The 14012-nt window shown below is 64.0% G+C and overlaps 1 protein-coding gene across 1 annotated transcript; it reads right to left on the bottom strand.

Moving 5' to 3' along the window:
• Positions 1-364: 364 nt before the first annotated feature.
• ABHD16B (abhydrolase domain containing 16B) lies at positions 365-2214 on the bottom strand. Its single transcript, XM_022597411.3, is given in 5 exon segments — positions 365-720; positions 723-749; positions 752-838; positions 841-1630; positions 1632-2214. Coding segments are annotated over 5 exon segments (1407 nt in total). The 5' UTR covers positions 1779-2214.
• Between the last annotated feature and the right edge of the window lie 11798 nt (positions 2215-14012).

Here is a 14012-nt window from a genome sequence, read left to right as displayed (position 1 = left end):
CTTTCCCAGTCATCCTGTAACCCAGGCCAGGTGAAGGACGCCTCCTGGTGTCCCACAGCCCATGTTCACACCATCCTTTCTAGGTGATCAAGGCACCCATCACACAGTGTTGCCATAAACTGGGTCAAGTTAATCTTTGCATTCCCCTTAGGAGCTGGGAGCAGACTGGGACCGTCCACAAATGTTGGAGGGAGGAAGAGAAAGGAGGGAAGGGGATGCCCCAGTGAGGGAGAGTGCCAGGTCCCTATGCACTGCCCCACCCTCCCCCAGACACAAGGTGGGGATCCCAGGTGGGGATCCCAGGCAGGGCCAGCTTTACTGGTTTGGGGTGGGGGGTGGGAGAAGGGACACGCAGAAGCACGGTCTACAGCCTCCAGGGCAACTAGAAGTCCTCAGGTTCCAGCGGACTGCAGTGGGTCGCCTCCACGTTCTTGAGGTGCTGGCGAGCCAGGAACAGCGCGAGCTGCCAGCGCCGCCGCCGGCTCGGGCCCTGGCCCACTAGCCAGGGGAAAGAGAGCCCGTGCGGGCCCCAGGCCTCCTCGTCCTCCTGCCGGTCCTCGCAGCGCGCGTGGTACGAGCGCAGCAGGGCTAGGCACGAGTCGCCGTCCACGCGGTAGCGCGCGTAGAAGGCGGCCTCCTGCGCCAGGCTGCCGGCACGCAGCCATCGGGTCACGACAGTAAGGCCCTCGCGCGCCATCACGGCGGGGTAGCGGTGCTGCGGCAGCGCAGGAGCAGCTCGTTGCCGCGGTGCCCTCCACGTCGCCCGACGGCAGGGGGCGCAGGGGGCCCGAGGTGCTGACCACGTCGTCCGGCGTGCGCCGGAGCAGCAGCACCGGCCGGGGTAGCGGCATAACTGCTGGGCCACGTTGAGGTTGAAGTGCTCGCGCACCGTGCGCACCAACAGCCCCTTCCAGCTGTGGGGCATGACCTTCAGCGCCAGTGGCACGAGGTCGTCGAAGGTAGCATCGAGCACCAGTGCGCCCAGCTCCGGTTACGTCATGGTGGCCCACGAGGCCGTGAAGCCGCCAATGGACCAGCCGTAGACCACCACGTGCGCGGGCGGGAAGTGCAGGCGGTACAGCGCGTACTTGACCACCACGTCCATGGCGTTGGCGTCGTGCTGAGGGAACGGCGCGCCCGTGCTGCCCCCAAATCCCGGGTGGTTCCAGCCCAACACCGAATAGCCGGCCTTCCGCGGTGCCGACAGACAGCCCATCTCGTAGAAGCCGGTGTTGCCCTCGCAGCAGATGGCGAGGCGCAGTCCGCGGCCATGGCTGCCCGGGCGCTGGCGGCGGTCCATGAACATGGTGCCGATCTCGTTGCCGTCACAGGCCACCAGCTTGGCGCGCCGGCCGCGGTAGCGGTCCACCAGGCACTCCTGGCCCTGCCGCAGGAGCGGCAGCAGCGCGCGCGTCATCAGGAACATGGAGCCAGGGTACACGAACCAGGGGCCCACTGAGTGGGCCAGCACGTAGCTGGCGACCTGGCCGGGCAGCTCACGGATCTGCTGCAGGAGGCACTGCGCCTGCCTGCGCGCCCCGCGGGATGGCCGCCCCTGCGCGTCTTCGCCCAGCGCCGCGCCCCGCAGCAGCCACATGCCCGCCGCGGCTGCCGGGCACGTCAGTCTCCTGGTGACCGCTGTGGCCCCCGGCGGTGGCGGCGTGCACGTCATCCCAGCGGAAGTCCACAGGCCAGCCGCGGAAGTTGTAGGTGTAGTTTGCCGTCAGGTAGATCTTGAACAAGTGCACCAGTGCCTTCACGAAGCAGACCACACACATGGGCGCCGAGGCGCTGGGCCCTGACAGAGAGCCCTAAGGCCCAGTCGCCGGGCCGGGTGGCGCTTCCAGTAGGAAATCTAGGTCCAGCCTGGAGGGTGGTGTCAGGGCCGCGCGCGCGCGGCCACCTCAGGACATGCCTTCTCAGGGCTTGGCCCTCGTGGCCTTTATGACCTGGGCCCACCGGGGCCCAGGGGAGGCGTCCTCTGCCCGGCGTGGGCCGGCTTTGTGAGTCACCGTTGCCCGGGAGAGGCGGCACTCTGTGGGGGGCGCACAAAGGGTTCCCGGGCGTGGTGGACCTCGCCCTCCCACAACACCCCCGCCCGGGCCACAGCCTCAGGACCCTGGCGCGGCCACACCCTCGCCAGGCCCTCTTTGGCCCGCATCCTCCCGGGGCCTCATTAGCCTCTCACCCACCCCCAAGGCCACCTCCACCGGGGCCTGAGCAGCGTCTGGCCCCCTCCTCCTTGAACTGTAGGTGGACACCCAGGCCAGAAATCAACAGTGCTGACCTCTTCCTGGGTCTCACCGGGAAAAATACAGGGCTGTCCACGGCCCTGAACCCCCGCCACCTCCCGAGGCACCTGCCCTGGTGGGAGAGGGAGCAGAGACAGGACGAAGCAGCCCTGGGGATCAGGCTGTGTGTGAGTCTGCAAAGGCTACGTGGGCCCCGCAACGGGCCGGCCAGGGGGAGCAGCGAGGCTGGCTGTGGGGCTCTTTGCTCACTGCCTGTGCCCCTGCCCTCCACACCTTCCTTCCCAGGAAAGGGGGTGAGTGCGGGCTGGAAACCCCCCCTGCCCGCCCCTGCCCCCCACCCCCACCCCCCCAGAGCCGTTCTGGATCCTCTTTCCACTGATGCCTGCAGAGGCAATGACCTTCTCCAGGTGGGTCGTGCCTGGCCAATGTTCCTCATTTTCAGCCCCTGGTCGAGCTCTCCTCTCCCTGAAACCACCCCACAAGATGTCCCTTCTCCTTTTCTGGAGGGCTCTCGTGGGTTCTCCTTTCTCTCCTGCACCAAAGTGGGCCTGCCCACCTGAGGGCAGAGAGCAGGGCAGAGTCCATGGGGGGAGGCAGAGAAGAGCCAGGTTCCAGGGGGCTCCTTCAACAGTTGCCTTGACCTGAAAGGGAGTTTGGCAAACCCACCTGGGCCCTCGGAACCTAAGAGGCCTGCCTTGGAGACCCCAGCCCTCTGGGGAGGGGGCTCCAGGCCCCAACAAGTCCTCTCTGCTCTACTGCCCTGTGAAGCTGAGTTGGGGGCATTGCTGGCCCAGTCAACCGCCACCAGGCTTGGGACACAGAACTGAGTACGGCTGCTGTCCTCCGGGGCTGGTGAGCAGGAGGGGTCAATGCGCAGAGCGAGTGAGTTGAGAGGTTTGAGCATCCATCCCCCCAACCCCTGTTTCCAGGTAAAATACAGAACACCCAGTTAAATTTGAATTTCAAATAAACAACCAATACTTATTTTGAGTATAAGTATGTCCTAAATATTGCATGAGACATACTCATATTAAAGTATCATTTATCTGAAATTCAACTGTAATTGGATATCCTGATTTTTGGTTTGTTATTTTTTGCTAAATCTGGCAACTCTACCCCCAGCGCCCCTCCCCCAGGCGCTGAGATTCTGACCTTCCTGATTATCCAGCTCCTATCCCAGACTGGGTCGGCTTCACTTATCAGTCAGGTCCTGAGGCCCAAGGGAGTGGCTCAGAGTCCACAGGCCCACCTGGGTGAGGGCTCCGCCCCTGTTCCTTCTGCCCTGAGAGCACTTCACTTCTTTACTAGGTCCTGGGTGGCAGCAGGGGCAGTGGGGGGACCGCCCCAGGAGGGAGCCCGCAGGGTGCCATGCCTGGGGTCAAGGGATGGGCAGAGCTGCCCATGGGGATTGGTGGTCCTGGTGCACCTGAGAAGTCTGCCCCGGCCCCGAGGTTAGGGGGGGCGTGTGGGCGTTTACTCTCCTAGGGACCTCTTTCATAGGCTCATATCCTGGGGTGGGTGGGTGGGGTGCGTGCAGACCCAGAGGCTCCAGGCTCACTTTGCGAGCCCTCAGGAGCGACCCCAACAGCAGAGCAGAGGCCTCGTTCTGTGCTCAGCCCGAATCCAGGCGGACGTAGCAGCCGCGGTGGGGCGGCCCACAGGATCGTCTGCACGGTATGGTGGACACACCACATTTTGTGCTGATTCCCCGGGGAGAGGTGGGGCATGGAGAAGCAGCGTCCTCCTGAGGGTAGTCTCCCATCTTGGTTGGAAATAGAGGCTTCCCTTTGGCCGGGCCCACCTGCCCTTGGCTCCCCCGGCAGATCAGGAAGCTTGGAGGAGGGGGAACAGCCAGAGACCGGATTCTGGGGGGCAGAGGTCAACGGGCTGGGGCTGCTGGCCCCCCGGAGCCCTTACCCTGTGTCTGGCTTGGCCCCTGACCCCATCCGCCCTGCCCCCAGCCCACAGGAGCCCAAGTGCCCCAGAACCACCAGCTCTGTTGAGACAGGAAAGCACATGACAGGAAGGGAGTCCTCCTCCTGCTGTCCCCTCTCCAGAATAGCCCCCAGACTGGACCAGCTGCAGCAGCAGTGACCTCTTGTGCCCCCCCCCCCCCGCCGGCCCTGGTCTGCTCAGGGAAGGTGGGGCTGTGTCCTCAGTTTTCGGTGCTCAGATGGAAGAGGCCACCCCCCAGTGTCCACCGGGCAGACATCTGAGCGTGTGTCCCCCCTCCCCCACCCCCTCCTGCAGGGCTGGCTGGGGTCTCTGACCTCTGGCCTCCACCCCACAGGGCTCCCACCCTCCCCCACTGAGCAGGACTCCCTCCTGGCCGGTCGGGCTCAGCTTCCCCAGAGGCCCCGATGTAGGCTGCCAGCCTCCGAGGAGGAAAGGAGGGAGAGAGGGAAAACCAGTCCCAGAGGCTGGAGGGGCGGCGGCAGGATCAGAGCCCCTGGCAGAGGGTGTCCAGGCTCTGGGGGCAGCACCGGCCCTGGGAAAGCTGAAGCCGCCCCACGGGAGGGGGAGCTGAGTCTGCACAAACGCCTCTGCTCAGGAAATGGGGTGCAGGGAAGGTAGGGGGTGGCTTGGAGCCCGAGGACAGGAGGGGACGTTTCCTGGCGGATGCGGGGTCAGAGAAGGGGCGGAAATGGCCAAGACAGCTGCTGAACATCTGGAATCACAGAGAGTTACCGGCGCCCTCAAGGATGGCGGGGTTTGTGGGGAGCTGTGCACACCCCCGCCCTCTCCTCCTGCCTTCCTGCGGGTCAGTCTCAGCCTCCCCTCCCACTGTCCCCCCCATCAGAGTAAAGCCTGAGTTGGGGTAAAGAGCCCTCCAGGCCAGTCGGACGGGGGCCTACTTCCCCGGGGACTCGACACCCCTGGCTGGTGCACAGTGTGTGCAGGCCACAGCCCCGCTCCTAGGGTGGTCCCCGGAGCCCCATGCACGACTGGAAGCATCAGTGCACACTCGGAGCCCCGTGTCGCTGCTGGCGGAGCCCCTCAGGGCGGACCTTACCCTCTCCACTCCTGCAGCCCCCACTCGGGGTTTGATGTAAGGTGATGGCTGCATTATGTTACACACTGTCACATAGGCTCCCTGCCATGAGTCAGGCAGAGTGTACGAAAGGTGACCGTGCTTTCCAAGCCCCTCTCTGGTACCCAAAAGTCTTAACCTTTCCCTACTTGCCCACAGACATGCCCACCGACAGGCCTGTGAGCATCGCCGCATGCCCGCAGCTGGCCAGTGGCCACTCCTCCCCATGTGCAGACACTAACGCCCCAGCGTACCCTCTGCTGGTGGATACCCAGGTTTCCAGATCTTTCCCTTTGGCGTGGCTGCCAAGAACACCCTTGTCTGAGGACCCTGCCCCTTGGTGATTTCCCCTCCACACCCGAGTCCTAAGAGTGTGCCAGGGTGTGGCCAGATTGCTTTTCCAAAAGTCTGTGCTGGCCTGTGAGTCATGTGGGGAGCTGTCTCTGCAGCAAGGCCAGGGAGTGTGGTGGTTTAGTATTTGCTGGTCTACGTGTGTATAAGTTTAATGAATGTTGACGGATCCTGACCCGCTGACCAGGCACCAGGAGCCATTCCATCAGTCAGGCAATCCAGTCCTGCTTTTTGCCCGCTGCCCCTTGGAGGTCCCTCACCTGTGGGACCCCTGGGCTGGCCAGCTTCTCTCGTGGTGGCCAGATGGAAACTGTGGCCTGGACCTCCGCCAGCCCTGGCTCTGGAGAGGGGAGACTAAGCGGGGCGGGGATGATGGAATGATGGAAAGGATGGGGTACCCTCGGCCTGGGAGTCAGGTCTTGGGGTTTGGGGGTGCTACGTGTTTTCAGCAGGAGACCCTGAAGACCAGTGATGATGGCGGGAAAGGGGATCACCACAGAGGGCCTGATATGGCTCCTCGCCCACTTGCCCAGCGACCCCCCTTCCCCCCACCCCCGAGTTGGAGCCCTGGTTCCTGCCCACAGAGCCTCTCCTGGGGATGCTGACTCCACTGGTGGGGGTCTCCAGGGGGCACAGATGTTGCCTTTCCCTCCTGGCTCCTCCAAGCCCCAGAACCATCAACATTTGTCTCCTGGTGTTGAGGTGGAAGGTGGGAGGTGTCTCCAAAGGGGCAACCCACACAGTGGTCCTTGGAGAACTCCGGAGGGCGACTCCGGAGTCCCCCACACCGGTGCCCTGTCACCCTCCTCCTGACACTCCACTCCTCTTTGGAGGCGGGGCCGTTACTGGGAAGCTCCCACTCTACCCCCAGCAGCATCCTGCGTCCAGGCAGCCACCCCAAGAGTGAAGAAGCAGGTGGGGGGCGTGGGTAGGGGTCTCAGGAGTGAGCCCTCGGCTCTCCTCTGGAGAGTGGGAGACAGCCCAGGCGAGGACTGGGTGGGGATCCCCTTGGCCTCCAGCCGAGACCCCCAGGGCCAGCCTTCCTGGGGCGTGGCTCTCCCACCTGCCCCGGTGGGTGGGCTGCAGGTAGCTTCCGCTTAGGCCCGGCGTCAGGGCTGGGGGCTCACGAGTGGGGCTCCTTCCTGACGCCGCCCCCCCCACACCAGAAAGCGGAGGAGGGGGGAAGCGTCTGGAGGTTGGGGGCGGGGCAGAGCCAGCCCAGAGCAGAGGGGGCCCTGCAAGGTCCCCGATATCTCCTGGGGTCTCTGGCACAGGGCCTGCTCTACCCTTCGGGGTACGCAGCTGGGGGAGGGGGCTCTCCTTGGGCTGCACTGCCGGCACCTCCTGAGCGGATCTAGGTTACAGCCCTCGCGGCTCCTTCTAAGTCTCTTGCGCAGATTAAAAATGGCAACTGTCCTGGAGCTGACCCCAGGGGACCCTGGAAGTTTCCTCCACCCCCCCCACCCCGCCTGCTCACAGACTGTCTCTGTTCTCAGCGTCTGCTCAGCTCGGGGCGGCTCTGCTCTGAGGCGCTGGCTCCCCGCCCCTCTCGCCCCGCCGGTCTCTGGGGAGCTGGCGCGAGGTCAAGCCCACCGCAGCCCATCCAGCCCACCTCCGTGGAGGGTGTGGGCGGGGCCGCTCCAGGGCCCAGACAGCCAGGCCCTTCTCCCCCGTCCCCTCCCCTCCCGGCTGCCCCGCTTCAGGCAGAAAAGTGGGGCAAGAACGGAGGGGGGAGGGGGCGGAAGGGAAGGTGTCCGCGCCCCCTCACCACAGCCGGGGCCCTGAGGGGTCCAGGAGGGGCGCCCCACGTTGGCTCCGGAGGTTTCTCTAGGGGGCTGCCCTCCGGGGGGAGCCCACTTGGACCGCACACACATCACACAGTCATGAAGGCATCACCACCCCCGGCGGCCTGGCTCCGGGACAGGATCTGGGGGCCAGGAAAGCGTCTGGGCCTTTGCCCTAAGCCCACCCAGGAAGGCAGTGGGGCGGGGAGGACACAGAAGCAGAGAGGGCCCCCTTATCCCCCCCTTCCTGTTCCCCACCCGCCCTGGGGATCTAACCGCAGGGCTGCCCACCCAGCCACTTTGAAGCTGCCGGGGCTCCTGCGCCGGGCCCGCCCCTCCCCCTCAGGCTGAGCTGCGTGGGAGCCGGGAGTGACCACAGGGCTGCCAGCAGCCTTAGAAGTGCTGGGGCGAGGCCGCAGGAAGTGGGCGGTAGCCCACCCAGGCCCTGGGCCCACCCCACCCGAGGACTGGAGCCCCTGCCCACTGGGCCCATGCACTGGCCACCTGGGCTGCCCAGGTGTACCCTGGTGTGGGGAGTTAGGGGGTCAACTCCCCAGCCTCTGGCGCCCAGCCCCCATTTTGCCCATGCTCCCTCGGGGGAAGCAGTGGGGCCAGGAGTTGGTCCCTCTCCCTCAGCTAAAAATAGCGGGGCTCAGGCTGGGTGGAAACCCCCCTGGCGGAGGAGGAAGGAGCGGGGCCACAGGGCTGGGGCCTGGCCTCGGGGAGTGAGGCTGGGCAGGAAATGCCCGGGTGCCCTGGCCCCAGCAGCAAAGGTTCCCTTGATGGCACAGCCCCCTGGAAAGTCCCAGGCGGTGCCTGGGACCCGCATGGGGCAGGAGTCTCCCAGGTCCCTTGGGTTGGGCCTCGCATCCCGGAGGGGGCGTCCCCCATAACCCAGCTGGTGACCACTGCCTGGGCCTGGCCTTCCTGGCCCCCAGGAAGCCCGGATGGAGCTAGTTCTTCCTCCTCGGTCATCTCTGCGCCTGGTGATGAGCTGAACAGCCCGCCTCCAATCCCCCCTCACTTTCCCATCAAGCACCATTCACGGAGGGCCTGCTGGTGGGGGACAGGGCTGAGCACAGCACGGTCCACGGCTGCCCCAGGGTGCTTGCTGAGCACAAGTAAGGGCTTAGCCTGAAGGAGGGCTTTTCAGGAGGGAACACCGGGTGGTCGCCAGCCTGGAGTGGGGAGGGCAGGAGACGAGACCAGGAAGGTGGCGAGGAGTTCGCAGCCTGGCCCTGGGAGAGGCCTGGAGCTGAAGGGAACTTGGCATTCTGGAGGAATAAGAACGAGGCCAGTGTGGCTGGAACCTGGGAGGGGGGGTACAGGAATGAGGCCAGGAATGGGGGACAGATCACGTGGGGCCTGGTCAACTGGGGAGAGGGGTTTGAGAGGAAGCCACTTCTCAGAAGCCACTGAAATATTCAGCAAGAAAGTTCCAGACTCACGTTTGCATTTCAGAGCGGTCACTGCTTTGCGAAGGAAGGGCTGGGGGCGGGGGCGGGGCTTAGGCTGGAGGAAGGCTCCAGTAGGCAGGGAGGGGCCAGCCAGGGGGGTTGTGTGAGCGGCGGGCACAGCGGCCTGGGAGGAGCGCGCGGGCCGGGTGTCAGGGTCAGCTCCCGGTCTGCTTTCTGGTGGCACCAGCCTCCCGGTTGATTTTCCGAGCGGAGAGCAGCGGCTTAGGCGCTGGCAAGGAGAGAGTGGTACCAGGAGAGGATGGATACGCTAACACTTCTGGTGTTCTCGAGAGAAAATATGAATTCTAAACAGGATAAGGAGGAAGCCAGGAGAGGGGAAAGCCGAGTGTTCGGGAGAAAGGAGGGTTGTTCCTGGTGAGATGTCACAGCTGTGGGCGAGTGGGGGTGTGGCCACAGCGGGAGCTGGTGGGAAGAGTCGCTTCAGGATGGGTGGAGGTTTAGGTGACAACTTGCTCCAAGGTGTGACTCTGGAGTGGGGGACTGGAGGTGTTTGGAGGTGGGGAGGTGGAGGGGACATCCAAAGAGGGCCCTCACGATGTCTCCACGGAGGGCAAAGGAGGCGTTTCTAGCCTTCACCGTCACAGACACCACCTCTGTCACGGCCAGCAGCCCCTGTCACTGTCCCCTAACCACAGTCACCTCCATCACCATCGTCACCTCTATCGCCCTCAGCGCCATGATCTCTTCCCATCAGCATCACCAAAATCCACCGTCCCAGGCACCACCATCACTGGTTCATTCACTGACTCACTCTGTGGGCAATAGCCCTGGCATGGCATCGCACTGGGCTCTGGTCATGACGATGAGCAACACAGGTGATGTCTCTTCCCTTGGGGAGCTTACAGCCTAGTGGGGCAGAGCGAAAACAAACACATTCAAAGGTTTAGAAAACGAGCATTAGAATGATCCCGCAATCCCACTCCTAGGAATTTACCCCAAAGAAATGAAATGAATTTGTCAGCTGGCAAGTGGTCCATCTACACACTGGAAAGAAAAGGAGTGGATAACTGATGTGCAGAAGGAGCATCCCTGCTAAGGGAAAGGAGCCGGGACCAGAAGACCCCGTTCTACGTGGCTTTGTTCGTGTGAAATCCTGGGAAAGACAAAACTATAGTGACAGAGAGCGGATCAATGGAGGGCAGGGCAGGGCAGGGCCGGGGGGCCGGGGGCAGAATGAACAACAAGAGGCTGAGGGGATTGGGGGGTCATGGGAATGTTCTGTATCATAATAGTGGGGGTGGTTACACGACTGTTGGTCAGAGCTCATCAAATCGTATGCTTCAAATTGGTGAATATCATTGTATATAAATTATACTCCAATAAAGCCTCATTTTTCAAAAGACGTAAGGATTGTGACTGGAGTCAAGGAAAGCGTGCGGAGGCGCTGGGGACGGAACCGAGGGCTGGGAGCGGTAAGGGCTGGGTTTGGCCTTGTCTTCCTGGCAGAGGTGTCATTCCTCTTGGGTCACGAGCTAAGTCCACGGTTAATTCCCCTTTGGTGATTTTAACTCGGGTGAACAGAGGCAGATCCAGACTCAGGCTGTGCGTTGAGGTAACTCATTTCTATAGGCTGTTTTTAGATGGGACATCGTTTCCCACCCAGGTAACCAGAACAGGCTGGCAGAAGTGTCTGTGAACGGCTAGTGGGCACTTGTGTCGCACTCACCACTGGCCAACAGGTGCAGGCTTGCTCCCAGGTCGGGCAGCCTGGATGCCGTGATATCCTGGCACCGTCAGCTCCCAGACCATTGAGCAGACGGTCAGCCGTGGGCTGACGGTGCCAGCTTGGGGGGCCACGCTTGGGGGGCTGCTGCTTTGCTGCGGGAGGGGGTGCAGGAGCAAGGGGTCCCCGTGGCCTTCCCCCCACCTTGACTGTCCCTGGGTTTCTAGTCCTGGGCAGGGGAGGGCTGGGCCGGCCTGAGGTCTGGGCCCTGGGCCCTGGGATTCACATGGAGGAGTGGGCTCCCAGCGGGGGTGGGGGCTCCCCACGGTGCAGGCGACGGTGACCCCCTGGCCTTCTGGCCTCTCCCGTGACCTGTGGGGCTCCCTGAGGAGGGGCCCTGGGCCTGGTGCCACCGGGGGTGGGTCCACACACTGGCGGGCCAGGAGGGGCCTGGGGGAGTGTCAGGGACTGGGGTGTTTCTTTGGTGCTGGTTCTGCTGTCCTTCCCGAAGTCACGGCCGTCGGTGCCCGGGCCCATCTCGGAACTGGTGAGCCCCAGCCCCAGTGGCCTTTTCCCCCTGTGGCCTTGACTGGGGCTGGGAACCTCCGGCCTGGCGTCCTGTGTCCTGCCAAGAGGATGTCCTGTCCTCCAGGCCGACTCCCGCCCTCCTCCATCCCTCTGGGGCCTCCAGGGACAGAGGTGGGGGTGTGGGGGGTGGAGGGGATTTGGAAGCCAACCGGCTGCCCCCTGGCCAATGGGTCCCTGCCCCGTCTGTCCTCCAGGCTTCCTCCTCCCCCTGGACCCGGATGCAGCGGACAGAGGCCCCCAGCCCAGCACCTGGGGTTTTCCAGGATAGACTCTGGTTCCCCCGCAGGGTGGGGGGTGAGCTGCTCCAGGGAACAAAGGCCAGGGGAGGAGAGGGGAAGTGGGGAGCAGGGCTAGGAAGGGGAGGCCCTGAGGCCACAGCGCCATGGGCTGCCGCCCCCATCCCTCTCTCGGTTTCCTGTCCTGAGCGGGCGTGGCCAGAGTGCGGGGGGGGGGGGGGGGGGGGGGGGGAGGCTTCTAGTCAGCTCAGCGGCTCCTGCCGCAAGCCTGCCCCTCCTCTGGGGGAGGGGGAGGCCAGGATGGGGCATCTCCGCCGGGACGGTGCTGAGAGCTCAGGAATACTGGCTGGTACTTGGGGAGCAGGAACAGAGTGCGCTGAGCACCCACACCTGTAGGCCCCTCCCACATCAGTCTAGAATGTGGCCTGAGGGTCCTCGCTGCACCCCCAGCGTCTATGCTGTGTGTCTGCGCGCGTGTGTGTGTGTGTGTGTGTGTGTGTGTGTGTGTGTTTCCAGGAGGGCTAGGTGTCTGGGGAGGGCGGAGACCGTCTATGTGTCCCTGTATTTGTCTGAGTCTCCGTGCATCTGGTATGTTTCCGAGCGCGTCCCTGGGCCATGCGTGTGTGTTTGCACGTGCATGTGTGCCTGTGTGTGCATGCACACGCGTGTGTGCTCGAGTCTGTATCCCGGGCACGTGTCTGCACCTTGGGGTACACACGTGGCCTTCCTGTGTGTCTATATTAGTGGGGTGGAGTGTGCTGTTTCTCCTCTAAGGTCAAGAATGACCAGTCCCCCCCCAGGAAGCCCGACCCCGGGAGGGGTGGTGGCAGGAAGGTAGCTGCTGGGCCTTCTCCCCCCCCACCCCCAGGCTCTGTCCACCTTCAGCAGCTCTGGCGAGTTAAAAATAGCCCCGGGGCCTCTGGAAGCGGAAGGGGTAGAGGCACCGGCGGGGGGGAGGGCGGAGGGCGGAGGGCGGAGGGCGGGAGGCACCCCCGGTCTAGCAGGCAGAGGGCGGGTGTCCCGGGCCCACGCCAGCACTGCGAGGCCAGCCAGCCGGGCTCCAGCAGGGCGGGTCACACATCCTCCTGGCCCCACCTGCGAGGCCGCGGGACCCCCCTGCCTTGGGGCTCCTTGGGGCCCTGCCCTTGAGAAAGCGGAGAAGGCCCTGGGGCAGACAGCCTGGCAGAGCCTCAGTCCCCAGAGGTAGGAGGGGCTCCAGGGCTGCCCCCTCCTGGCCCCCACTTCCCTGGAGCCCCAGGTAGGAGGCAGGTAGGGGCAGGGAGGGAAGAGGACAGACAGCCCCAGGAAAGCATCTTCCCTCAGGGAGGGGTCAGTGGAGGATTTGGGTTTTTTTTGTGTAACTGTTTATTGACGTACCACATACATACTGAAAAGTGCACATACCTTGAGTACATAGTTAATGAATTTTCATAAACCGAACACAACTTCTCACCAGCACCCGAAACAGGAGAACAGGGCATGGCCAGCCCAGGAGGCCCCCTGGGCCCACATCCCAAAGGCTATCGCTGTTTGACCCTACTGGCTGTCCCGCCCGTTTCTGAAGGTGGCCTGCCGTGGAAGCGAGGCCACTGTGGAGCCGGGAGTCCAGGTGGCTGTCCTCCTGGCTGTCCAGTGTCCTGCTGCTGGTGGGCAGTGGGTTTTTCCAGTTCGGGGCTATTGCAAAGAGGGCGTCCTTGAACATGCTGGGACGTGTGGTTTTTGTGAACCTGAGCACGTATTTCCTTGGGCCCCCTAGAAGTGGAGCTGCGGTTGGAATGGTCACAGGTCTCGCTGAGGATCTTATGGGGTCCTGTGGACACTCCCAGAAATGCTACCATTTGCTCCTGCTTTCAGTGAGTGCACACTCGGGGGCTCCTAGACTCGAGGCCTGGCCTAGGGCCTCTCCAGCCTGGGGTCTGTTTGTTCTTGGCCGGGCTGGGCCTTGGGCTAGGGTCTCCCTGGGCGAGGCTGTCCTCCACCCCCCCAGGAGGGCAGCGCCCATGCGCCCTCCACCCGGCGGGCACGCCCAGAGGAGGTGTCCCATCCCGGCGGCCCACACCCACCCTTCCTTCCTCAGGAAAACCTGTGGTCTGATAAGGCCTCCAGGCTCTGGTTTTCAAACCACCCCGGCACCAGGACCCCCCAGGGGAGGAGGGAGCAGAGCCCCGCGCAGCCCAGCCCGCAGCAGCAGCAGCCGTGGACTGGGGAACTGGGCTCTCGCGCTCCCAGACCCCTCCCGAAACACAGAGACACACGCGTGGCCACAGAGATGGTCTCTGAGGGTCCTGGCCGGGTCTGGTCAGACCAGGTGGGATGGCTGCTCCTCCCGGTTCCCCCCAGGCAGGGGCCTTCCAAGGCAAAGGCCCCGAGCTCCTCCAGCCCCCTCCCCTGGCTTTCCCCCGCCCCGCGCCTCTCCTGGGTGTGTGGGGTTGAGGGCTCAGAGGAGGAAAACTGCCCCGCAGTTCTCGCTCACCTCCCAACACCAGGCAAACACGGCCTCTTCCCAGGGCCTGTCCGCCTTGCCTGGGGCTCCCAGCAGCAGCCCAAGGGTGACCCCAGCCTCAATCCCGTCAGGAAGATGTGCCCCCAGGACATCCAAGGCTGGCAACCGCAGCAGAAAGCCGGGAGC

Source organism: Delphinapterus leucas, chromosome 15 (assembly GCF_059928025.1).
Source record: "Delphinapterus leucas isolate spDelLeu-1000000601 "Yukka" chromosome 15, BTC_Dleu_Yukka2, whole genome shotgun sequence".
Classification (NCBI taxonomy): domain Eukaryota; kingdom Metazoa; phylum Chordata; class Mammalia; order Artiodactyla; family Monodontidae; genus Delphinapterus; species Delphinapterus leucas.
Note: the sequence above shows the minus strand (reverse complement) of the source record. Positions and strands in the feature narration are given on the sequence as shown.